Source organism: Herpailurus yagouaroundi, unplaced genomic scaffold, assembly GCF_014898765.1.
Source record: "Herpailurus yagouaroundi ecotype Mexico unplaced genomic scaffold, PumYag 180, whole genome shotgun sequence".
In the NCBI taxonomy this organism is placed as follows: Eukaryota; Metazoa; Chordata; class Mammalia; order Carnivora; family Felidae; genus Herpailurus; species Herpailurus yagouaroundi.
The window spans coordinates 27,616,324-27,644,061 of NW_024412411.1; the positions used below are offsets into that span (position 1 = coordinate 27,616,324).

General features: G+C 35.0%; 1 protein-coding gene across 3 annotated transcripts in view; it reads left to right on the top strand.

Annotated features, from left to right (window-relative positions):
- The window catches only part of CNTN5 (contactin 5), a 1,407,026-nt gene that overhangs the window by 840,458 nt on the left and 538,830 nt on the right, over nt 1–27,738 (top strand). For all 3 annotated transcript variants that reach the window (XM_040489700.1, XM_040489698.1, XM_040489699.1), the window contains 3 exons: nt 5,625–5,846; nt 25,500–25,623; nt 25,751–25,926. In XM_040489700.1, the coding sequence (XP_040345634.1) occupies nt 5,625–5,846; nt 25,500–25,623; nt 25,751–25,926 (522 nt within the window). The remainder of the gene's footprint in view (nt 1–5,624; nt 5,847–25,499; nt 25,624–25,750; nt 25,927–27,738) is intronic.

Here is a 27,738-nt window from a genome sequence, read left to right on the forward strand (position 1 = left end):
TCTACAGTTATGGGAATAATCTAATGGGGAGAAAAAAATTGGTGCTGAAGGAGAGCTAGAGAAGATTTTCTAGAAAGACATCCTTGGGAAGTCAAGATGAGTTGGAATGAGATTCAATGCACAAGATTGGAAGAGCTGGCAAGGCAATGAAAGCAAGGTAGAGTATATTAACATACATACAGGTGGGTGTGCATGTGAGGGACCCACTCTTCTGATTGCTTCTACTTTCTTCATGAAATAGGATCATCATCAGGAAGGCCAAGAAGGTGTGGAGCTTGGGGATGAAGGATAGATGTAAATTATTCATCCAAAGGGATGGGATATTAAATGGATTAGGGAAATGTGGTAGTACTGCTGAGGAACTAGAAAATTTCACTCGCTCTTAATATCATGAATTATGACCTTTACGAATGATTTTCTGTTCTTTTCCAGATGCATTCAGGAACACAGCATGTTGATAATTGAATTTAAACTAGACAGAGAGTTCGGTCTGTGAAAGCAAGAGAGGTTAAAGGGCCAGTGTAAGTGAAGGTACACTGAAGGGACTAAGTAATGAACAACAAACTCTAAACTGGAGAGGAAGGGGATTGAGGACGGCAGGTGGTGACAGGGTGTTAAGATAAGTAGCTTGTAAATCTTGAAGGGGCTGAGATCCTAGAAAGAAGTGAGCAATAAGATGAGATGGATAGAAATTCAAATACCTTAATTTAAACTTAGGGAGGTGATGCAGTATTTTTCACCCCCAAGAGAGCCCCATATGTGTTAAATCAATTCAGTCTCTCAAAGTTGGGGGTTAATCAAAGTCTTAGGATGGAAACATCATTTTCCCTTTTATTAATACTGAGGGATCTATTTTCCAGAGCTGAAGGTCCCCAGAACTGGGAATGAAGAGTGGGAAAATTAGAGATGTCATAAAAAGAAGCTGGACAGCTAGGAGGGCAACAGGTAGAAGTGCTAGAACTGCCCCCAAGAGTGGGAGACCTCACTGAATTGAAAGTTGCTTGCACCCAGTCCAGGAGACTATTGGAGATTACAGGCTAAGGCCAGTATCTTTTTTGTCTAATGTAATGGAATTGGCAATGTAAGGGTTTCAGACTCTCTTCCAGAGCTCAGAAACTCTTCTTCACTTCCTGAATCTGACCACTTACACATTCACTGTGCATGATATGTGCAGCAGTAAAGCAGTTTTGCTGCTGTGGGGCACCCCTTCACTGCAGACCCAGCCTTTCAACACTGTCAACTTCTCTCTCATCAGCCTTGAAAGACTCTTCCCCTCTTTTTGGTAACTTCACACTTTTCTTCTTTTCCTCTTTATAGGTTTCTTTACCTCTGCTACTCTCTTAAATACTGGTGTTTGTCAGGGTTCCATTTTTAACACTCTATTCCTCATTTTATGTATTGCCTTGGCAAACACAGGTATTCTCATGGTTTAATAACTATCTATTTGGTTACCATTTAATAATCTCTCATGAGTCTGTATCTCCCTTATGTTTACAGAATTTTCTAATCAGAATGAATGTCCTAAGAAGTCCCTCAATCTCTCCACCTGCTCCAAATTGAATTCATAAGCTGTCACTTCAAGCACATGACTTTTCCTGCACCCTTATCCATCTTCTTGTAGCGCTGAGTATCCCTAGATTTATTTTCCCTTCCTTGATTCAAATCCAATCAATCAGTAATCTTTATTCCCATCTGCATTATATCACCTCCTCATTTGTGACTAATATTCGCCTTCATTACAGCTTTAGACTCTTGATTAGTCTTCTTTTTCCTTTTGTCTTGTTCCAAATGACACTGCAGCCAGGAAGATGTTTCTAAAATTTATATTACTCTTATTTCAGAGTCCTACCATTTTAGCATGGCATCCTAGGCCTTTCATCATTAATCCCAGTTTACCTATTCAGCTGTATTTCTCCTCCCACCTCTCTCCCTCACACACTGAGATCCTGATTACTTAATCTACCATCACACCCTATTGCCTTTCCTTTCCAGATATTCATGTACTTTCTTCCCTTTGCCAGAATATTTTTCCTTCCCTACTCAGAGCTTTGCTGAACTAGTCACCAATTGTCTTTCAGGACTCAGATTAGATAGAATTCATCTGGAAAACATTTTCTGATGGACCATAGACAGGATGAGAGGATCCCCTAAATCCTTGAATTTACTTTTATATCACGTTGGAATAAAGTTCATGTATAGTTGCCTTTCTTCATCACTATATCATAAGTTCCGTTAAGCAGAGTGCAGTACCTGCTTCACCTTTGTATCCCTAGCATTTAGCCCCTACCGAGTTTTCATTACATGTTTGCTGAATACATGAATTAATGAATAAATTTTCAAATTTCTAGCAAAAGTTCTGGGTTCACTTTGATGAAAAAGGAATCTCACTGTAACAGATGCAACTAATTACATGACCAACAAAGCCCTGGTGGGAGCACACAGCCACATTAGCATTTGGTTCATCTCTATTTATGTGGGGTGGAATAAGACAATTACTGATGCCTTTAGCCAGTATGTATTTTGTTAATATATATTATATTAATTATATTTTATATATAACATCTATTTATACGGTAGGGAATATATATATACATATACATATATATACACACATATATATATATATACATACATATATACACATACATATATATACATACATATATATATACATACATATATATACATACAAATATATATATGTATATATATATTTCATATCCACAGGGATGATCCTGGCTTTTGAACCTCATTGTGGCCCTTCTAGTTTCACTGATTATCCTTCTCTAGCTTTAAAAACTATAAGCCACATTCTCACACTCCATTTTAATTTTTGATACTAGCATGGTACACTTCATACACACACACACACACACACACACAAAAGCAAGGTACGCAGCTAAAACACAAAGCAACAGACTGCACTAAGAAACAAATAAGTTCAGAGACCACAATTACAAAGTACCTCTAAAGGAAAACTCATTCTCTTTTCATTACCTTCCACCTCTAGGTGCCAAAACTTGCATTTAATTCCAGGTTTTAAAGGAGATTTTTATGTCTACTCATAATCTATTCTCATATAGTTTGCCCAAGAGAGGTTAGCTATTTTCACTTAAAATTGATCCACCTTCACCATACTTGTAAGTTGAACACAAGGACTAAAGGACATGAATCTCTTAACAGCTCCTGATAGGCTTTGATTATACATATCATACTCAATTTAAATGTAGAGAACATCTAAAAATATATTTTTTTGAGTTTCAGAAAAATCATATTTATGATTTCACAAAACATAAAATGTTATACTTAATTTTATGCTTAACACCTACTAAAGTGTTATTCTCAATTCACAGAAATGCTTCTTGCATTCAGAAATATCTCTATGAGGCAGTATAATGATTCTAAATAATTTTCATTATGAGAAAGCTTACTCACAGAGATAAATTATTTTTTGTCAAATTAAGGTAACATCCATTAAGTTCAAATATCAGATAGTCTGAACAAAACTGTGATTTTTAAAAATATTTCCAAGATCAAGAAATTGTCAAATTCAATTGATATTTGCCATAGAAAACAATTCCAGTTCCTAGTTGTTTTTTTAGAATTCATCATAATTAGTTTGTTTTTAAACACTAACCTGACTCTCTCCTACGGACATAAAAGTGTTAGTCTATTCTACTTCAACCACTATCTATACATTTTCTATTGAAAAACCTTGGGAATTAAAGTAAAATATGGTCAATACATTTATCAATAATCAATGAAAGAAGGAATTTCATAACAGCACCCCCACTTAATAATTAATATTATTATATGGATTATATAACAAAGTCTACAAAACAAATTTTATCCAAAATTGTTTATTTTCCATGGTGAACTTGACTGTTTTCAAGAACATGGAGCATAACTTACAGCCTTATCAAAATATATGCTGTATTAGATGCATTTTTTCCTACTAAGTGATAAATTTTAGGTCATGAAGATTCAATCTATATTCATAGAATATAATTTAAAATGTGTGTTTTTCCCTTTTCCTTATTTTTTAAATAATAAATAAGGAACTGATCTAATGTATGTGAATGGATACCTTAACATTAAGACAAAAAAAGTTAATTCCCAAACATTCCTGACAAAGGAAATAAACACTTGAATTTTTGGATGTCTTTCTTCCTTTTTTCCTTTTTTCTTCTTCCTTCCTCCTTTCCATTCCATACCTTTGTTCTCTCTCTTTCCTTTTCTTCTTTGCCTTTTTTCTTTCTTTCTCTCTTCCTTTTTTTTTTTTAATATTTAAGAGATTTATTAAAGCATCTTATCACAAAGATGGAAACACATACAAATTAGAAACGTGCAACCATCATCTTCCACAGTCAAGTTAAAATGGTATAGATTTTTCCTGTTTTCATAGCTAAAACTTCAGATCTTATACCCAACTTACTCACCCTGAATATTTTAGTCATTCTTCCTGAAAGTATCCAGGGCAGCAAATAACCAAAATGCAAACTATTATATAAAGAAAGTGCAAAGTTACACAAGAAAATGTGTAGAGAACACCACCATCCCTCCCCCGATTCAAGGCAAACAATGGCACTTTGCTCTTGCTTAACCTAGATTGTCTTCAAAAACACTATTAAAATGTAATAGACATAATGATAAAAAAACCCGACTTTGAATAGATGTCAAAAAAAAAGCTTGTTAGTATTTGAAAATAAATGCTTAGACAAAGGAAGTGTATTTTATATCAAACAAGTTTGAAGAGCCCTGTATTGCAGCATTCTGTAAAATAAACAAGACAAAAAGCTGGTATAGGGTTTATTGACAAAGGCAGAACTTCTTCAGGCAGGTATGTAAGGAGGCAGTGGCTCTTTCTCAGGCATCTTCACTGCCATTTCATAGGTTGGCAAAACATACTGTGGAGGTGCTTCGAAGGCAGGGTACACAGCAATCTCCGGCATGTTCCTGTTGTTGATGTATTTATAGCAGTTCCAAACACAGCTGATTAGATATGCCTTAAAAATGATGAATATTGGGGCGCCTGGGTGGCGCAGTCGGTTAAGCGTCCGACTTCAGCCAGGTCACGATCTCTCAGTCCGTGAGTTCGAGCCCCGCGTCAGGCTCTGGGCTGATGGCTCGGAGCCTGGAGCCTGTTTCCGATGCTGTGTCTCCCTCTCTCTCTGCCCCTCCCCCGTTCATGCTCTGTTTCTCTCTGTCCCAAAAATAAATAAAAAACGTTGAAAAAAAAATTTTTTTTTTAAAAATAAAAAAAAAAAAATGATGAATAAGGCAAAGAACACAAGAACAACGAAGACGAGGCAGCTGGAGTCCAATGCCAAGAGGTCATCTTTGTAGGGAAAATCAGGTAATTGATCCAGATACTCTTTGATTCTTGGCAAGTAAGTGATAGAACTGACTTTACTAGCAGAATAACTGTAACTAGCAGAAATTTCCAGAAAATACTTTAAAATATAAAAGTAACATTTCATTTTATTTTATTATCACTCTCTGTAGTTTGCATTTGATTGCAGCTCCAAAGGAAGTTGTTCACAATGTCTTTAGAAAAAAAATTCACAGGAAAAAAATAAAACTCTCCTCATAATTCACTTTTTACTATTGTTTTTCTTTTACAGAATATTCTGGAGCTCTTCCTAATTTCCCTACTTCATATGCTGCTTTGCTAAGAATTAAAAAGAGTTCATCTTCATCTCTCTTTGGTTCAAAGACTAGACCTCGATATAACAATCCTTCATTAGGAACACTGAGTGTTTCTTCACCAAGCTGGCGAGAGACAGCTCAACATTATTATTCCCCCATCAATCTTTATCATTCCTCAGATGCCTTCAAAAGAGATGGTAAGTATCGAAGAAAACTGCACCTTTTGGAGTTAAACATGTAAGGAACACTTTTTTCAAGACTATTGTCATTGGGGTCAAGACTATTATAATAGGGGAGAGAGGTGAAAAGTCAATACCCCTAAAACAGAAAGTGGCAGAGTGTTTAAGATCTGGAAAAGTGGAGGATGTTAATGGAGAGGTTGGCCAATGTGATTAGAAAATGTATGTGTGGAAAAATTTTTCTTTCCAGTCTTTGGCTGGCCTAATAATTAATTTGACATAAAAGATATTAACAGGGAAAAAAAACCTAATTTCAAAATTAAAAGCAGGCAGCTATTATACCTTTTAGACAAAGAATCAATAAATTTGTGAAGAATTAGCAGAATAAAGAGGTTTTGACTTGAGGTAATATATTAGTGAACAAGTAACAAAATTTGTTTATATAGTCTTCTTGGCCCTATATTACCTATTTCGGTGGTAAAGATGCCTTGTACTCTCCTACCATTTTACATGGCAGGTTGGTTTCCTGCCTTCAGGACAATGAAGGAGGGCTGGAGTGTCCTTCTTGCCCCAGCTGTTTCTTAAACTTTAATTCAAAATAATCAATATGCCAAAATGGCATACTTTCAGGTGGCATATTCTGCTCTCCTTTCACCGTGTGAGTTTATTAATTGGTGTTTATTAAAGTGAATCTCTTATCCTTCTCTATCTTGATAATTACATTTCAAAGGAATGGGTGCCAGATCCTGGAGAAAGAGTACATTTAGCATTATTTCTGAGTGGAAAATAAATGATGCAAATTTCCAACATTAATACATCAGTTAAAGTAAGGACTTCTGAGTAGCTATTAACATTATGTTTGAACAAGGTTTGTTAGATATTCTCTAACTCCATTGTTTTTAAATATATCAACAAAATAATATAAGGAATTAGCAGTCAGAGATAAACACTAAAAACCAAGTATTAGCAGGCTCTGTGCCAGACTGTTTTGTATGGCTTATCTCAATAATCCCCTCAATAAATATTTGAAGTGGATATCATCACTCTTCTATGTAAGTGGAAAATCAGAAGAGATAAGTATCTTTGATAAAATCAAATTGCTAATAAGTAGACATTAAAAAAAATTTAATGTTTATATTTGAGAGAGAAAGACAGAGTGTTAGCGGGGGAGGAGCAGAAAGAAAGGAAGACACAGAATCCAAAGTAGGATCCAGGCTCTGAGCTGTCAGCACAGCCCTGATGCAGGGCTCAAACCCATGAACCATGAGATCATGACCTGAGCCAAAGTTAGATGCTCAACCGACTGAGCCACCATGGTACCCCATAAGTAGGCAATCTTCATTTACGTATATCCAGATTTTAAGTCCAATACACTTTGGACTACAGTTCAGTTATGATTGATGAAGGGCTAAACATGCAAAGAAACATTTTGCAAGAACTAAATTATTGGAAATATTCTAGAAATATCATATTAGGTTGTGGTGCCAAGCACAGGAAAACATGTTTATACCAGGAAAACTGGTATAAACACTGTTCATACCAGTTGTTGCCATGTGAGCATCGTCTCATAGAGTTGGCATTAAATTTTATTTAAGTATAATGTTAGCTCCTTGATCATGTTTTATTTTTCAAATTACTTATTTCTGGTATAATTTTAAAATTCCCATAATATGCTCTGTGAATGACAGTATCAAAAGAATTAGAAGAGAAGCCACAGACTGGGGGAAAATATTTGCAAAAGACATATTTGAAAACTGACTGTTAACAAAAATATACAAAGAACCCTTAAAACTCAACATAAGATAACAAACAATATTTTTATTTGGGCCAAATAAAATATTTTTAAAATGGGCCAAAGACCTTAACAGACACTTCACCAAAGAAGATAACACAAATGGCAAATAATCATATGAAAAGATGGACCACATCACTTGTTATCAGGGAAATGAAAATTGAAACAACCATAAGATACCAGCACATACATACCTATTAGAATGGCCACAATCAAGAACATTGAAAATGCAAAATGCTCATGATAATGTGGAGGAATAGGAGTGTTCTCAATTGCTGGTGGGAATACAAAATTATACAGCCACTTGGAAGACAGTTTGATGGTTTCTTACAAAACTAAACATATTCTTCCCATAAGATCTAACAATTACACTTCTTGGTATTTATCTAAAGGAATTGAAAATTTATGTCTACATAAAAACTTGCACATGGATATTTAGAGCAGACTTATTCACAAATGCCAAATCTTGGACACAACCAAAATGTCCTTCAGAAGGCGAAAGGATAAAGTGTGATACATCCAGACAATGGGATATTACTCAGCACTAAAAAGAAATGAGTGATTAAGCCATGAGAAGACATGGAGAAACCTTAAATGTGTATTACCAAGTGAAAGAATCCAATCTGAAAAGTCATATATTATATGATTCCAACCATATAACATTCTGAGAAAAAAAAAAAAAAAGATGGAGTGAGCAAAAAGATTAGTGGTTGCCAGTGATGGTGTTTGGAGAAGAGATGAGTAGGCATAGACAAAGGATTTTTAGGGCCATGAAAATACTCAGACTATCATAATGATGTATATAAATCATTAAACATTTGTCTAAACCCCCATAATATACAAGAGTGGACCCTAATGTAAATGATAGATTTTAAATGATCATGATATGTCAATTTATGTTTATCTTTGGTTAAAAAAAAAGAAGTGGTACCATTCTGGCAATGATGTCACTAATAGGGGAAGATCTGCATGTGCAAGGGTGAAGGTTTTATGGACTTTCCTCTTAATATTTTCGTAAATCTGAAATTGCTTTTAAAAAAATAAGTGTTAAGGTGCCTGGTTGGTTCAGTCAGAAGAACATGTGACTATTGATCTTGGGGTCAAGAGTTTAAGACACACTTTAGGTGTAGAGATTACTAAAAAAAATAATTAAAATAATAAAGTCTTAAAAAACTTCCCACTATATTAATTCCAATATCACAGTCATTAGGCAGAGATGTTTTGGATTTGTGTTCCTGAGGCATCATTATTTCATGAGACAACAACAAAGTAGAATCTATTCAGTAGTCAGAACTATAGGAGTCTCTTGTTTTTGGTATAATTTGGTACCAACTAGTGTTCTACTCCTTTTTCTCTTGTTCCAAGAGTAAATTAATATAGCTCACAATGATAAATACAATACAGATAGTAAATATGGGTTAAAACACATGAAAATGATGAAACAACAAAAATAGGAGCTAAAATAGAGCCAGGCTTGATATTAATTCAAAGTGTCTACTGTAAGCGCCTACATACCTGCTATAGGCTAGTCCCTATTTTGGGTAATTAGCAGTCAAGGAAAAATAAACTCTGGCCAGTTACATATTTTCCAGTGTTCCAAAGAATACAGTGAAATAGTCATTCAGTAGAAGCACCGCTATATCTGACACTAAGACCAGACAAATTTTTTTGGAGGGTCCTCATTAAGAGTTTCTTATTTGATGTAGTAGCCAGTGATCTGAACATTATTCTTATTGTGTACATAAGAATTTTTATCGTATTTAATAAAGGTATACTTAGCCCAAAAATCAACTACAAAATGAGAAATAATTATCTAAAATTGTACTTCTTGTCTTTAATATGCATACAATCACTTGGGAACCTTGTTAAAATAGATACTCTCAGTAGACCAGGAGTAAGGCCAGATAATCTGCATTTATAAAAAGTTCCAATGTGATGTTGATGATGCTACTTGGTAGACCATGTTTTCATTAGCAAGTCTCCAGGCTCTGGACTAGTGCCATATAATTTAAGTCCTTTACTACTGTAGTTTAATTCATATTTAGAGAATCAGAAAGAATGGAGAGTCTGAGTATTTTCCAAGTAATCTTCCATAACTATTGTTTTCTCATCCTAGAATTTGATAGATCTTGGCTAGATGTGACTTTGAGTTTGTTCTCTCTGATAAGACCCTGACATATGGCTTTTGTCAGGTAATTGCCTTTAGCCTTAATAGAGAATAAAGCCGGGGTTGACGTGCTTTTGTGAAAAATGAGAAAACTAATAGAGCCTGAATAGAAACTCATACCACTCCTGCTCAGAGGTAAGCCCAGAAGTACCCCAAGATAGAGCTAAGATTTTTCTGAAAAATGTAAAAATCTCATTTGCAAAGAAATTTGGGAAAGAAATTCTACTTTTGTATATAAAACCTGGAGAACTCTCCCACACATACACAAAGAAACATAAAAGCATATTCATTGCAGTATATGTTTAATAACAAAACATTGGAGACAACCCATATTCATCAGAAAGGAAATTGATACATAAATTGTAATTTTTCATTAATGAAAAATGGTTAAGGTGAATAAATATATATAAATAAATATAGTGTATAAGTATATATAAATAAACTATATATATGTATATAATTTGACAAACAAAATGGATATATCTCAAAATACAATGTTTAGTGAAAAGCAAAGTCACAGAGTACTACATATAACATATATATATATATATATATATATGAACTTAAAAATGAAAACAATGGATATTATATATGGGTATATATGTGGTACAATTTTAAAAACATGAACTTGAGGGATCAGGCTGACTATAACATTTACCTCTAAGGATAAAGGGAGAATAAGAGCAGAGAAATGATACCAGAATTGGGAAGGTAGATGACCTCAAGTGTGTGATACTTTATTTCTTAAAATAAAAAATTCTGAAACTAATATAATTAAGCATGTGGTAGGTAAAATCTAAACTGACTCACAATGATTCCCATCTCCTGATATTTACAGTGTAATTCTTTCTCTTCAGTAATGGGCCAAAGCTAGTAGCCCGTTACTGCAGAATAGATTGTGGAAAAAGTAATGGAATATGACTTCCATCACTTGGTTACAAAAGACTCTGGCTTCCATCTAACTTCCATTCTGAAGGAGAATGCATAATCAGGATCTGGATAAACAAAGTTTGATGGGCTATAGGGATTAGCTTGCCTAGAGAAGAATACCAACCTGTTGAGATGATCACAAGATAACACAGAAAATTAAAATAGATAGATGTTAGGAAGACAACCCTAAAATTATGATATTGTAAGAAGAATCCTCTGTAGAAAATGTAGAAGTATGGTGAGGATACTAACAGAATGAACAAAGGTTATTGTTTATTATCTCACAGTTTCTGTGAATCAGGAACTCACTGATGTGGTTCAAATGGATCCTGTGTCTTTCACAAACTGGGACTGCTATTTCATGCCTACACTCAAATGGGTATGGATCCACTTGTAAGCTCACTTATATGTTGTTGGTAGGATTCAGCTCCTGATAATTGTTGGACTGAGGGCTTTAATTATTCATGGACTGTTGGCCAGAAGCCATTCTCAGTGAAACTTTCCACAGGGTAGCTCACAATGTAGTAGTCAACTTCCAGCAGCAGGAGAAAGCCAGTGCAAAAGAAGGAAGACTTCAAGAAAAACAGAATAGTCAGTCACTAAATACTTGATTCAGTCAGGAAGTAGAGATAGTTAATGAAGAAAAATATTTGAGCTAAAATCATGAAGCAAAAAAGAGAAATGAAGCAGTACTTTGAAGGGAGAATGTTGCTCACTGGAGTCAAGCAGAGAAGTCCTCAGAAAGTATTTTGCTTTCAATTTGATATTATTATTTTGGGTAATAATTATAATCACTTCAAATTTTATCACTGCAAATGTTCCACCCAAGAAGAGGCATTATCTAGTTTTAAAAGACACGAAGATGTTAATAATTACTCTAAAGTAGTTGTTTGAATGTGTCACTTAATTGATTTAAAAAGTTGACTAAGGTTTAAATTGGAAATTCTCATGGTAATATAGGTTAATTGAAAGCCCTTATGAGTCAGCACCTCAAACACCTGCAGAATATGCACTAATTTTGGATTTTGTGATGTGGACAAGGATTATTAACTACTGCTAACATTACCTTCTTCGTTTATAAATGAATAGCCAACAAACTGGTCTTTGACTTCATTTCTTTTTGTTGTGGTGGTGGTGTTAGTAGGAGTAAACAAGTGTAGAGAGCATTTCATTCTTTTATTTGTGACAAGATGGTTAGCATAAAATCGGTGTCAAAAATAAACAAACATTTATAAATAAATAAATAAATAAATAAATAAATAAATAAATAAATAAATATTTTATCTTCCTTGAACAGAGGCAGGTCTGGATTAGGAGTAATGCTGACATGAAAGCTCAGATTTTTACTAGGGAAGTCCATTCTTGAGCTTCAGAGACTACAAATGCTATATCAGATGGAAAAGTTACAATCAATTGAAGCAGATTATATTTTTACTATGATTAAGCATATAATTATGCATTTTTTACATTTCCTCAATGATAAACACAACTTGTAATTTACATAACACTCTGAGTCTACCCAGCCTTTGGAGTTTCAACCAGTAGCTGCTGACATGTGTAAGATTCCCACACCTTACCAAATTTGTTGCCTCATATCCTCCGTACCTTGGGCTGAATTTCATTGTTGACATGGCTTATTTCCATATTTGATTTGGCACATGTGCAATGGCATCATAACTCAAAGCAATCTCTATGTTAACAATTTTCTGTTGTTTCTTCAAAACAACCTTTGCTGATAAATTGTTTTGGAGGTTCAAATACAAAATTTAGATGATCTTTTATAAGAATAAGAATTCCCTCTAGGAGGGGAAGTGGTATTTCACTTGGGTGATATACTCCTATGTAAAAAATCAGATCACTCCAGTTTCTCTTGCTTTAAAAACAAATATATCCTAATAAACGCCTTAGAATTTTATGACCATTCATTGAAACTTTGTGACTTTATTCTTTATTTTATTGTTAATTTTTAGAGCTGCTATTATTGTTTTACATTAGTATACTATTCTCTCCAATTTAACTATATGCCATTTGTGCAAAAAGCATCTCGTATACTATTCTTTATCTGCTTTCGTCACTTAGAGTAGTGCCAGCTTACTAGGAGCTTAACAAATATTGTTGAATAAAGAGGTATCAACTTGAGGAAACTTAAATCTGAATTAAGGGTGAATTTATATACCATGATAGAACATTTGACTGAATATTGTTTACCTAAACTTTGTATTCTGCATTACAATTGAAGAGGCAAAAGCCATGTCCTCCTTCTGTTGACATGGTAGCATAGTAGTTTGGCATCTTCTGAAGGTTGTATGGAGTTGGTACACTTTGAACATTCTCATAAGTGATAGCATCTCTGAATCATCTGACCTTCGTTTTATAGCTACATTAGAAAATGACAAAAAAATCTATTAGACTCTCAATTTATATTATGTGCACAGCATAATGTCACTTACCCATGAAACATTCATCACAATGCTTTTTAATAAATAATGCTCTTCAATTCTTAGGAATCCTTGAAAGTTTTATAAAGACAGTTTACACTTGTTTAACTTTTATAAAGAAACAATTTTAAGTTGAAAAGAAACTTAAAGGAAGTTTTGGATATTTTTTCAAGAATTCATTTTAGATGTTCACATGGTGTGAAAATTTTTTCTCACATTTGTAATTATGAATGTCATCATAAAGTGTAATTTCTAATAAAACAATTTAAAATTTCTGGGGAATATCATATAAAATATATTATGATATTAAAAGTGCATTTTTTTGTAATTGTGTTTGACATTATAGGCTGATATTTCTTCTAGATGATATTACTGAGATACTTACGTCACATTACATGAATAAACTAGACAAAGCCATAAATTAGAGCTATCAGCAGATAGAAAGTGTTGGGGTATGACATTGGACCTAATCTTTGAAAAAAAATAGACATAGAACAATTGTTTAAGAGAGGATTACAGTATAAAAAACAAGTTTAAGTGTCTGGTCATGATCCAGGAAACAACTGGAAACAGAATGACCCAACACCAAGAAGCATGGCTTCCCTAGGGAAACTAGCTGTAGGACTTTCAGATGAGGTGACACTTAAACCATCTTGGCAGGAAAAACGTTAGTATGTGGGTGGCCTATCGATAAGTGACAGAAATTTCACAAGGAGTTAGAATGGGATACCAGCTTGATCCTAGGACAGGACTCTACAAGGGAAACCATTGTGTCCATAAACAAATAACATGCCAGTGCTTTAAGAAACTCCACTGGGAGGAAGGCAAATGGGTAACAGACTCCTCATTTCACGGTAGAGCTTTATCTTCCTACTCAGACATCTCTCATGGAAGATTATGGCCAATACCATGTTAATTTTAGGCATCCGTGGTTTCATGTTTATTTTCTCCTAATGATTCTAAGAAGAGGTGTCTACTTCCCAGATGTAGGAAGAAGTGAGGTAGTTTGGGTTGTCTCAGTAATTCAATGACATCACTTCAAGTTAGAGAGTGGAGACCAGGAATGTTAAATAACCTATAATTATAATGCACAGGGATCTTAAATGTCCTTCCAGGCATTCACATGAGAAATTATTAAAATTCTCTTTAGAATTTTCTATGACAAGACCCCAACTTTGTATTATATTACATACAAAATCTTTTTGAAATATAATGGGCATGCCAGTGCAAAATCATATAAATTACATGAAGATTATATTTAATTTTGTTAAGAGTTTTTCCAGGAGTTGTTGACCATTTAAAAAATCATACCACCTAATGATAATGCCACTCAGAATATTTGAGCCACCAATACCATACTTGGATCAGTTTGTAATTGTGGGGATTTTATGAACAAACTTTTGATTAGTTTCTTATATCTTTTATTATAATTGTTCCTGAGAATTTACATAGCAAATTAATACTATTCTATGTTAAATCACTTCCCTTTGATTTGTCCTTTCATTAATCAGAAAGATATATGTACGAAGGTATCCGTTAATTTAAAAATTATAAAGGGTGAATAATAAAATATTTGTTATTAAAATAATTTGAGAGCTACTTGCCTAAACATGGAGATGAAGCACATGTATTGTTTTGGGGGCTTGCTGAGACCGTGGTGGGTGGGATTGTCACTAAGGCTTCTAGATAACAAAAGGGAAAAGGAGAAAAAGAAATTTTATATTTATATTTATATTTATATTTATATTTATATTTATTTATATGATTTCATGATTTACAAATGTAATTTAAACATCTGTAATTTATGCCATGCTATATGATTGCCTCCAAACCTAGACCTGGCTTATCTCCATGGCTGGGGTCATTGTGACCAAACAACAACATATCTTGTTTTCCTGACATAAAGCTAAGAAAAACCTCTCTCAGGGGAATTCAACAGTGCCTTTCTCACATGTCTACCTTCTATATTTTAGTTAAAGGTTTGGAGACCTATTGCTTCCATGGGTGAAAATCCCTTTGGAGGGATGTTTTCCTTAGAGAAAATTCTGTTCTCTATGCAGATGACTGAGCCCTAACTTGTTATGTGGTTTCCTTGCAGAGAGTAAGATCAATAGCTCCACAACCCAAAATTGGTTCAGGTACAGATTGATGATGCTACACATATGCCAGAAGGGCATGAAAAGATTTATTATTCATGTCATGAGGCTTGCTGATAAGAACATAATAGGTTGGTCTGAAAATGGCTTGAGCAAAGGAACAAATGAGTTGCTTTGGGTTTTATTGTGGCTGGGGAGTGGGGACTGGTGAAAATTCCAATGTGCGTCAGGGTTTGTAGAGTGTAAATTTCCCCACCTGAGTCAAGGAAGGGATGTTTTTCAGATATTTAGCCTGGCTTATCAGCTTTTCCTGAGATGAAGAAGAAGGGGAAAATTTATTGATGGGGCTTGAAAGCCTTTAGTGGTCAAAGATAGAAAAATGGAGTCAGACTCTTGGTCATATGACAATATACTGTAAGTCAACCTCGTGTGAAAATACAAAATAAGAAACAGCATCCATTAAGTAAAAATATCTACTACATAATAGCATTAGACTTTCTAGAAGGATTAACAAAATAGGATTTATAAATAAAGACATAGGATGAAAATCTATTTTCAGAATTTGGGTATATGAAAAAGTACCCGACCTGAAGGATTAATTAGAAAGCAGTTATAAAAATTGGAGCACTATAACTGATAAAGTTATATTTAAGGTTGAGTGGTTGAATAGCTCCTGTCTTAAGCCTTAGGTCTGAGATTTACTTTAACTAGGTAGTAATCAAGAGGTTTGAACTAGGGAAGAGGAATAGAAGCCAGGTCCTATAATCTAATGATTATACGTATTTCAGTGAACATGGCTTACTAATCAAGCTATATCCTCCTTAAAAGCTTGAAAATTATTTTGCTTTAAATGTAATATTAATTATGGAGCACCTGGGTGGCTCAGTCGGTTAAGCGTCTGACACTTCAGCTCAGGTCATGAACTCACCATTCATGGGTTTGTGCCCCACATAGGGCTCTGCACTGACAGCTTCAGATTCTGTGTCTCCCTCTCTCTCTGTCCCTCCTCTGCTCATAGTCTCTCTCAAAGATAAATAAACTTAAAAAAATAAAATAAATGTAATATTAATCAAGTAAATTCTGAATGTTATATCAACTTCTTAACACAACACATATTTATTTCTCATTCAGATCATATTCGATTTAGTTTTTCAATGAATGCCTTTCCATGTGGAGAGTTTGGGTATCATTAGATTTGTCCCATCTAATACCTTTGATCTCTATTAGGTCCTCACTGGCATCTACTGCTATTTTACCTTCAGCTAGTTGATAAAGAGGGGATGGAGAATTGTGCATGACTTTTTGTGACTAGTACTGGATTTCACATACATCTTTTTGGTCCAGAAGGAAATTACATGGCTCCAATCCAATCATAAGAAAGGCTAAAAAAGTTTCCAGTGTTCCTAGGAAAAGGAAATGTGATTAGTAAGCAATTAAGTGGTCCCTGCCTCATACGAATAAGCAAAACCTTATGAAATATAACTTTGTACTAATAATGGCAAAAAGGTTTCATGGAAGCTGATGTATAAAAGGGCCCTTAAAGTATACTTCTTCATTTATTAATCAATTGTGGTTAAAATGGTTCAAAACCAGTTCTTTTGATTATGTAGGAAACAGTTTGTTTTAATAAATTAAAGTGGAAATTAAAAAAAAAAGATTTTGGTTAAATTAGTTTCTTATTATCCATACTATTCTATCAGCAGAACATAAATATCCTTAATGAAACCTCCATATTCTAATCTTATAGGAAATTTCTGTAAACTAACAAAGGAATTATTAAGGTACTAATTAATTCAATTATAGGAAACCTTGAATAAACTATATGTATTCTAGAGCAGAGATGAGTAAAAAGCTGTCTTCATCTGGGACACAAATTTCCTTTTTATTTCAATATGAACTTTATTTTAAGATAACTCCAACAATAAAACAGTAATTTGTGAAGACTTTATGTATTACTACAAGTGATCAAGCTAAGACTGGATAAATATCCCAGAAACTTTTAGAAAGAATGCTTAAAATGAATGGAGAATTATTCTAATTCTCTAAGTGTATGGCTATAGGACAGCATTCCAATGAAACTTAAATTAAGCATTTTTAAAATATATTTTAGAGAGAGAGAGAGAACATGAGTAGGGGAGAGGGATAGAGGGAGAGAGAGAGAATTCAAGCAGGCTCCGTGTTGTCAGCGCCCAAAGTGGCGTCAATCTCGTGACCCTAGAATCATGACCTGAGCTAAAATCAGGAGTCAGTTGGGTGTTCAACTGACTGAGCCACCCAGGAGGCCCTAAATTAAGCATTTTCATTTTCACAAGTACCATTATTTGTAAATGACACTTTTATCCTTTATTTTTCCTGGAAAGTTCAAAGTTCTCACTGTTACTATTTTTCTTTAATTCATTTTCTCATAAGTAATAGAGGAAGACAAAAAATAGTTTATTAATTATTTATATGTAAAATATATCTCAAAACTGAGCAACTTAAAAGACCCTTTCATTTCCTCACAGAAACTGTGTGTCTGGAATCTTGAATTGGCTTAGCTGGATAGTTTTGTTTAAAGGTCCCTCTTGGGTGCCTGGGTGGCGCAGTCGGTTAAGCGTCCGACTTCAACCAGGTCACGATCTCGCGGTCCGTGAGTTCGAGCCCCGCGTCGGGCTCTGGGCTGATGGCTCAGAGCCTGGAGCCTGTTTCTGATTCTGTGTCTCCCTCTCTCTCTGCCCCTCCCCCGTTCATGCTCTGTCTCTCTCTGTCCCAAAAAAATAAACATTAAAAAAAAAATTAAAAAAAAAATAAAGGTCCCTCTTGAGATTTTAATCAACATGTTATTGTAGTTGCATTCTCGTTTGAAGGCTTGACTCATGGAATATCTACTTAAAAGTTGACTCATATGGTTGTTAGTAAGCCTCAGTTTCTTGTTCGCAGCTGGTTAAATCCAGATTCCAGTTCATCAAATGTGGGCCCCACCCATAACCTTGAACAAGTATCTTCCCCTAGAGAGAGTAACTGACAATCACAGGGCTGAAAACATTTTAAAGAACAAAAATGTGAAATCAAACTAAATATGATGATATAATACGTTAAGAAGTAAGTTTTAGAGGGGCGCCTGGGTGGCGCAGTCGGTTTGGCGTCCGACTTCAGCCAGGTCATCTCGCGGTCCGTGATTTCGAGCCCCGCGTCAGGCTCTGGGCTGATGGCTCAGAGCCTGGAGCCTGTTTCCGATTCTGTGTCTCCCTTTCTCTCTGCCCCTCCCCCGTTCATGCTATGTCTCTCTCTGTCCCAAAAACAAATAAAAACGTTGAAAAAAAAAATTAAAAAAAAGAAGTAAGTTTTAGAGCTCAGGAAACAAATGGAAAGCAAAATAAAACCATTACAGAATTGAAAATCTCATTAGTGGTAATATGGAAGCAACTGAAAAGATAGGATATAGCTATAATATTTCAAAAAGTTAAACAAATGAGAAAAGAATAATGATATAAAAGTTGTTACACAGATGATAAAAAAGACTTAAAATATATCCCTAATTGGTATGAGGAGAATTGAGCAAATAAAGAAGAAATCTTCCTGAAAAAGAATGTCTTGAACCTACCAGTTATACAAAATGATTAATACCAAGACATATTCCTAAAAATTCTTAAAAAATCAGAATGAGGAAAGAGACCTATGGACATCCAGGTGGAAAATCCAGTCATTTAGGAGTGAGAAAAGTCAGGCTGGACTCTGACTTTACCTTGGTAATGTTAAATGTGGTCAGAACGTGGAAAAATATCTCCAATCATTAATGAAATTAATAATGAACACATAGGGGTGTCTGGGTGGCTAATTCGGTTAAGTGGCCGACTTCAGCTCAGGTCATGATCTCGCGGTCGGTGAGTTCGATCCCCGCGTCTGGCTCTGTGCTGATAGCTCAGAGCCTGGAGCCTGCTTCTGTTCCTGTGTCTCCCTCTCTCTCTGCCTCTCCCCCATTTGCGTTCTATCTCTCTCTGCCTTTCAAAAATGAATAAATGTTAAAAAAATTTAAAAAAATAATGAACACATAATTTGTGAGCCAAGTTGTCTTTCAATTGTGAAGACAACAAACAGATATATATTTTTTAATGCTTATTTATTATTTATTTTGAGAAAGGATTCTCTGCACTAACAGCACCTGGCTTGATCTCACAAACTCTGAGATTATGACCTGAGCCAAAATCAAGTTAGATGCTTAACCAACTGAGCCACCCACGCATCCCAACAAACAGATATTCTTAACCATAAAGCAAAAAAAAAAAATTAGGGAGTAAACTAAGAGGAAGTGAAAGAAGGCATGTTAATTTCATCCTTCTTTGTAGCAGAGAATCAACAGATCAGTTTTAAAATGAAACAATTATCTTATGAGGAAGGACTTTCTGCAGGTATGAAACTGATATTTTACAGAGAATAACCACTAGCAATATAAGTTTATCCAACTATACTGATCCTGTAGTCTGTTCACTAAATAGTTGATGTTAAGAAAAAAATCCCTCAAAACATTACTCCTATGAGATTTAGATTGTGTGTAATGGCATCTGTCCGTTACACAACTATCTCAAAGATTCCTACTTTGTTAAATAAAGATTTTGATGTATAGGTTATCAAGAACTTTGTGATGATTGTCATATATGTTTTGAAGTTCACCTCTACAAGTTAAGCTAAAAGCTGCAAAATGTAAAGGCATTGCTTACAGCAATTAATTGTCTCCACCAATAGATGTAGTGTACTACTTCAGGAGAATGAATCAAATAATCTGAGTTTACCTATAATCATACATTCTTGGTATGAAATCTTAAAAATGAATCTCTTTAGAGATAGAATCATCGATTACCCTTTGCTGGGGACTGGGAAGCTCTACATAGACACGTGTTCTTCAACCCCTTACAATGAACTTTATTTCTAGGAGAAATATAAGAGAGAGAAAGAAAGAAGAAGGCAGCCAATTGCTTGCTAAAATGCTTTTGGAAGTGACAATGAACAGCAAAGAGATAGCTGACAGAAGATGAGCAGCCACAACAGAATATATGTTTGTTAGACCAGTCTTTTATTTTTTCAATGTGTAATTTAGCAAATCTTACCCCTCTGCTTTTCCCCAGCCTGACAACCTTTATTTCTCTTGTCCTGTTCTGACAATTTTCAGAATATAAGATTTAGAGCCACAGATCCTTAGTTAAAATCAACTGTTTACTTTGCCACTAATTTTGCAGAAGTTTCCTCTCAGAACTTCAGAGTTTTTATCTTCGAATTCTCTCAGCTCAGATAATTAAATAATAATATATATTAAAGTGCTTTATAAATGTTATAACAAAATAATAATAGTAAGAGTAAGAGTAGTGGTAATTGGATTCTAGATTCTGGATTTGTATCCCAGGTTTGCCATATATTGACTACACACATTTAGTTCATTAATTTCAGCCCATTTTGTCATCCATAAAAAGGGAGGATTAATTTTAGTCACATGGTTGTTGTGAGTGTTTCATGATATAATAGATATAAATTCTTCAGTATAATGCCTGGCGTGTAGTAATTACACTAAAAGTAAATGTTAGGTGTTGTTATTACTAATTATAATTTATTGAGTACTTGTGATACATTAAGTATTTATAAATGCTGATGTCAATCAATCCTCAGATTATCAGGAGACATTATCATCCACAATAAAAAAACGGAGTAACAAGGATAAAAGTAGTTGGTTCAAGGCTAGAAAATGATAGTACTATAATTTGAACCTAAGTATGTCTAACTCAAAAGTTAAAGACTTTTTAAATATATAAAAATATAAAATATATTTATTAAATGTTAATTTTTAAAAACAAGTTTTTATTTGAGAGAGAGAGAACATGAGTAGGGGAGGGGCAGAAAGAAAGGGAGAGAGAGAACCTCAAGCAGGCTCCACACTGTCAGTGCAGAGTCCTATGTGGAGCTTGAACTCATGAACTGTGAGATAATGACCTGAGCCGAAATCAAGAGTTGGAGGCTTAACTGACTGAGCCACTGAGGTGTCCCTATTAAATGTTAATTTTATGCATCATGATTATTTATAATGTTGACTTAAATGATCATATTTATAATGTGTAAACACTGGAAGGGATTATATTTTCATAACTTCATCATACAGATTAACTGTAACTGAGAGTTTGACAAGGTTTCATGGGCTTTTCCAAATTTTTTATAAATATATTATAATGCAACAATAGAATATTTTGACAGTAATTTTTTGTAGTTATTTTTATTAAATTTTTTGAGTACAAGTTTTAAGTGATAGCAATGTCATTTGGTATAGAGAAACAAATTTCAGTTATTTTCATGTCATATTTTATTATTTGTAACTTCAAAAAAAGAACCTCAGCTAGGTTATCTAGGACTCAAAGAAAATACTTGTCAGTGCCTGCCCATTGTGAGTGCTCAGTTATTATTGGATGAATGTTTAGAGTGCCATGAACACTTTTGCTTTTCTTTGCCCAAGAAGAATGACTACATGTTTAAAGAAAACAAACAAATTTACTCTAAATATGGAGGTGTATATATTTTTCAGATATAATTTTTTTAAGCTTGAGTTTCCTGGGACATGATTCTTGTTATTTCTTTCCTGATATCTTCTTGTGGTTTTCCACAAAGAATGTGAACTTCCAACTGCTTAGTACAGACATTAGAAATACATCTTTTCTAAAATCTTCCTTATTCAGTTTTCTTTCTTTTTTTAATTTTTTAATGTTTATTTACTTTTTAGAGAAAGACAGTGTGAGCAGGGGAGGGGCAGAGAGGGAGACACAGATTTGAAGCAGGCTCCAGGCTCCAACACAGCCCTACACAGGGCTGGAACTCAAGAACTGTGAGATCATGACCTGAGCCAATGTTGGAGGCTTAACTGACTGAGCTATCCAGGGACCTAATTCTCTCTTCATTTTTCAAAGGCAGTGGTTTTAAATGAGAACAATTTTGACCCAAGAGGACATTTGACAATATCTGTAGATATTTTTTGATTATTACACATTGTGTAGGGGTGCTGCTAGAATCTAGTGGGTAGGGACCAGGGATGATTATAAATATTTCACAATACACAGCACATTCCACACAACAAAGAATATCCCAAAATATGTTTGTGCAAAGTTGAGAACCTTGATCTCAGGTCACTATGGAATCAAATTCACAATTAATAAAAATAAAGGACAAAATTTTACTTCTTTTTAATTCATAATTCAAGATGCCAAAGATCCTAACTTTGCATATAATTCTGTGAGTTCTTACACTAGTACAAGCTACTAAGACTAACACTACCCCAGCACATTTACTCATCATTTCTCCAGCAGAATTATCCTACATTCTTATCAATAATGTTGCTTATGTTTGTGAGTAATTGTTTTATGTATTTGGGGGCTCCTGTATTCGGCGCATAGACATTTATAATTGTTAGCTCTTCCTGATGGATAGACCCTGTGATTATTATATAATGCCCTTCTTCATCTCTTGTTACAGACTTTAATTTAAAGTCTAGTTTGTCTGATATAAGTATGGCTACTCCAGCTTTCTTTTGACTTCCAGTAGCATGATAAATAGTTCTCCATCCCCCCCTCTCAATCTGAAGGTGTCTTCAAGTCTAAAATGAGTCTCTTGTAGACAGCAAATAGATGGGTCTTCTTTTTTTATCCATTCTGATACCCTACCCTTTTGGTTGGCGCATTTAGTCCATTTACATTCAGTGTTATTATAGAAAGATATGGGTTTAGAGTCATTGTGATGTCCATAGGTTTCATGCTTGTAGCGATGTCTCTGGTACTTTGTCTCACAGGATTCCCCTTAAGATCTCTTGTAGGGCTGGTTTAGTGGTGATGAATTCCTTCAGTTTTTGTTTGTTTGGGAAGACCTTTATCTCTCCTTCTATTCCAAATGACAGACTTGCTGGATAAAGGATTCTCGGCTGCATATTTTTTCTGTTCAACACATTGAAGATCTTCTGCCATTCCTTTCTGGCCTGCCAAGTTTCAGTAGAGAGATCGGTCACGAGTCTTACAGGTCTTCCTTTATATGTTAGAGCATGTTTATCCCTAGCTGCTTTCAGAATTTTCTCTTTATCCTTGTATTTTGCCGGTTTCACTAGATATGTCATGCAGAAGATCAATTCAAGTTACATCTGAAGGGAGTTCTCTGTGCCTCTTGGATTTCAATGCCTTTTTCCTTACCCAGATCAGGGAAGTTCTCAGCTATGATTTCTTCAAGTACACCTTCAGCACCTTTCCCTCTCTCTTCCTCCTCTGGAATACCAATTATGCGTAGATTATTTCTCTTTAGTGCATCACTTAAGTTCTTTAATTTTCCCCTCATACTCCTGGATTTTTTTTTATCTCTCTTTTTCTCAGCTTCCTCTTTTTCCATAATTTTATCTTCTAATTCACCTATTCTCTCCTCTGCCTCTTCAATCTGAGCTGTGGTTGTTTCCATTTCATTTTGCAGCTCGTTTATAGCATTTTTAGCTCCTCCTGGCTGTTCCTTAGTCCCTTGATTTCTGTAGCAATAGATTCTCTGTTGTCCTTTATACTGTTTTCAAGCCTAGCCATTAATTTTATGACTATTATTCTAAATTAACTTTATGTTATATGTTTTAAATAGTTTTTGATCAGTTCATTAGCTGTCATTATTTCCTGGACTTTTTTTGAGGGAAATTCTTCCGTTTGGTCATTTTGGATAGTCCCTGGAGTGGTGCAGGACTGCAGGGCATGTCCCCTGTGCTGTCTTGAATAACTTGTGTTGGCGGGTGGGGCCGCACTCAGACCTGATGTCTGACCCAGCCCACCACTGGGGCCACAGTCAGACTGGTGTGTGCCTTCTCTTCCTCTCTCCTAGGGGCAGGATTCACTGTGGGGTGGGGTGGCCTGTCTGGGCTACTTACACACTGCTAGGCTTGTGGTGCTGGGGATCTGGCGTATTAGCTGGGGTGGATAGGCAAGGTGCAAGGGGGCGGGAGGGGCAGGCTCAGCTAGCTTTTCCTTCAGAGATCCGCTTCCGGCACCCCGAGGGAATCAAATCCCCCGGAGGGATGGATCGGCAGAAGCACAGTGTTGGGTGTTTGCACGGAGCAAGCAAGTTCCCTGGCAGGAACTGGTTCCCTTTGGGATTTTGGCTAGGGGATGGGCGAGGGAGATGGCTCTGGCGATCGCCTTTGTCACCAGCCAAGCTGAGCTCTGTGATCCGGGGCTCAACAACTCTCCCTCCTATTGTCCTCCAGTCCTCCTGTTCTCCGAGCAGACCTGTTAACCTATAACTTTCCAGATGTTAAGTACCGCTTGCTGTCAGAACACACTCCCTCCGGCCCCTCCTCTTTTGCAAGCCAGACTTGGGGGCTCTGCTTGGCCGGTGGGCTGCCCCTCTGCCCCGGCTCCCTCCTGCCAGTCCGTGCAGCGCGCACTGCCTCTCCGCCCTTCCTACCCTCTTCCTTGGGCCTCTCCTCTGCGCTTGGCTCCGGAGACTCCATTTCTGCTAGTCTTCTGGCGACTTTCTGGGTTATTTATGCAGGTGTGGGTGGAATCTAACTGATCAGCAGGACGCGGTGAGCTCAGCATCCTCCTACGCTGCCATCTTCCCAGAAGCCCCCAGTTTTGATATTTTAATTGTTATTTTACTTTTTTTAGGGCATGTCTCATTTATTTTATGAGAATATATTTACTTGTATTACATAATTTATTCTTTACAGCCCAGCATTATTAGGAGTAAATATTGCTTGATTGAATGGATGAAGAAATGAATGTATGGACAATACGTGAGGACAAATGTTTTCATATCTGTAGAACCTAAGTAGTTACACAATATTAATTCATGACTTTTTATGTATTATATATATACATGTTTAACATTCTAGGAGTTTACAAAGTTTTGGGTTTTAAAAAACTTTTTATTTAGTATTATTTTCTTTAGCTCTGCTTTAGATGAATACAAAGATACATATTTTAAAATGTACAGCACCAATATTTGATATGTTTGTTTTTTATCATATATGTCTTATATTAAAAGAAATCTTAGTCAACTAAGAAATTCTAATCAGGTCTTTAATTCATTAAAATAATGTAATTTGCTAGTTATAACTAGGTCTCTAATTCACTAAAATAATGTAGTTTGCTAGTTATAACTTTCTTTTGGTAGTATGCCTCTTGAATACAAGGAAAGAGAAAAAATTTAAATACTAAAATAATGGAAAAAGAATCTTGATATTTTGAGAAATTTTAAAGTGTGTCCTTTTGGCCCTTACAGAAAGTGTGGACTATGGGCCAGTGTTTGTACAAGAACCAGATGATATAATTTTCCCGACCGATTCTGATGAAAAGAAAGTAGCACTGAATTGTGAAGCCCGTGGCAACCCAGTTCCCAATTACAGGTAGAAATTCACTATTAATCATTTTTTAAAGTCTTAAGAATTCCTGCCAGTGAGATTCTGACACTCTCAGGGAGTATTATAATATCTCAAGTAATTTTTACATATACTTCTTCTGATTTTTCCTAAGGTGGCTTCGAAATGGAACAGAAATAGATTTGGAAAGTGACTATCGCTACAGTTTGATAGACGGGACCTTCATTATAAGCAATCCAAGTGAAGCAAAGGATTCTGGTCATTATCAGTGTTTAGCAGCCAACACATTTGGAAGTATTCTTAGTAGAGAAGCCATACTTCAATTTGCCTGTGAGTAAAGTATTTGCTTTTTTTCATGTACCTGTATATAGTGTATATACATGTAATTTTAAAGTTTAGTTAGGCAAAAGCTTAATTTAGACCTCAGATTTTAAAATGTGGTAAAACCTTGGTCAAGCTATACAAACAATGTGTTTCTTTTTTTAGTTTTTTAAAGATTTATTTATTTTTGAGAGAGAGAGAGAGAGAGTGGGGGAGAGGCAGAGAGAGAGGGAGACACAGAATCTAAAGCAGGCTCTAGGGTCTGAGCTGTCAGCATTGATCCCTCAGCGGGTGCTTGAACCCACGAACTGGAGGATAATGACATGAGCCGAAGTCAGACACTTAATTGGCTGAGCCAGCCAGGCGCCCCCAATGTGTTTCTTTTGAAACTTCCCGAAATGTTGTCCTCTTCAAATAAACCCAACACACTAGTCTGGGAGGTTAAAAATGCTATTCATGAAAGCACAGAAAGTTTTGAATTCAATTATTTTTTGAGATCTACTTAAAAATAGATTTTTAATCCTTTCCCCTGCCTTCTAAAATATCTACTTACCTGCTTTTATTCTTCTATAATTTATTACAGTAACTATTTTCTGTAGATTCTTTTGTTTATATGATCACATATTCTAAAAATTCTGCTTGTAGTCAAGAAACTAAAGAAATGCCTCTGAAATGCTAATGTTTCCAATTCCAACTACAACTTCCCTGTCAGATGTCCCAAATTTTTAATTAGGAAAAAGTACGACATACTTATAATCATACATATATACTGGAATATAGACATTTTCTAAAATAGATATTTATCTAATTAACTGTATGCATTCTTAAAAGCCATGAAGTTATTTAATTTATGATGAAAGCTTCTACCAAATTAAAGATAAGCTACTGAGTAAAAACACAAAACAAACAAACAAACTTAGTACCGTTTTTTTAGTAAGTAATCCTACTTGAATATAAATTCTTGAGGATTACAGTATCTAAAAAATAGATAGGTGGGTAGGAATATTTGTGTTAATAATTTATATGTAACTTATATTGGCTCTTAATTCATCACACAATGATTTTTTAATTTAAAATTACACCCTGAAGAATGGAATAATTGATTTTCTCTCTATAATCTCCCTCACATATTTTTTGCTAATTAGCCCAGAATCCAGACATCCTATTACAGAGTGTGAAGGAGAAAGAAGAGAATAAAGGAATGATAATGGATATAATTTGGAGAGCATTGAGCTAGGTCCTAGAAAAATCTAAATATTATCTTTAAAATAAATTTGCTAAGGAATTCATACAGGCACTTTATATACACCAAATATACCAAGATAGTAGTCTAAATATACTCCTTTTAATTTAGAAAATATTGTGTGGTGTAACACAGAATGTAATACTTTTCAGCATGCACATCAAAAGAATAACCTAATAAACAAAATAAATATCCCTCCTAATTGCTCCTCTCTAAATGGAGCAGTCCTTCCAAGACAGATATAGCAAATCCAGAGAACTTGATGAACAAATACTAAGTGGCTTATACTTTTCTCTTTGGTCTGCTATCTGACATAAGTACACCAATTCATAATAGCTTGTATACCAATTGTTTGTACCCCAAATCACCAGTGCCAGCAAAATATATGCAAAGTTTTCTGTATGCCTCAGAGCAGAAATCTATATACTGTAAGATCCTATGTGTCTATATGACTGCATCATCTTAGAATTTCTGCAAAGACCAGTCGCAGCTGTCAGATACTCACCACAACCCACAGTGATCACATTGGTACCAGCATTTACAGTTCAATGACCAGGCAAGGAAAGTCCAATGTATCT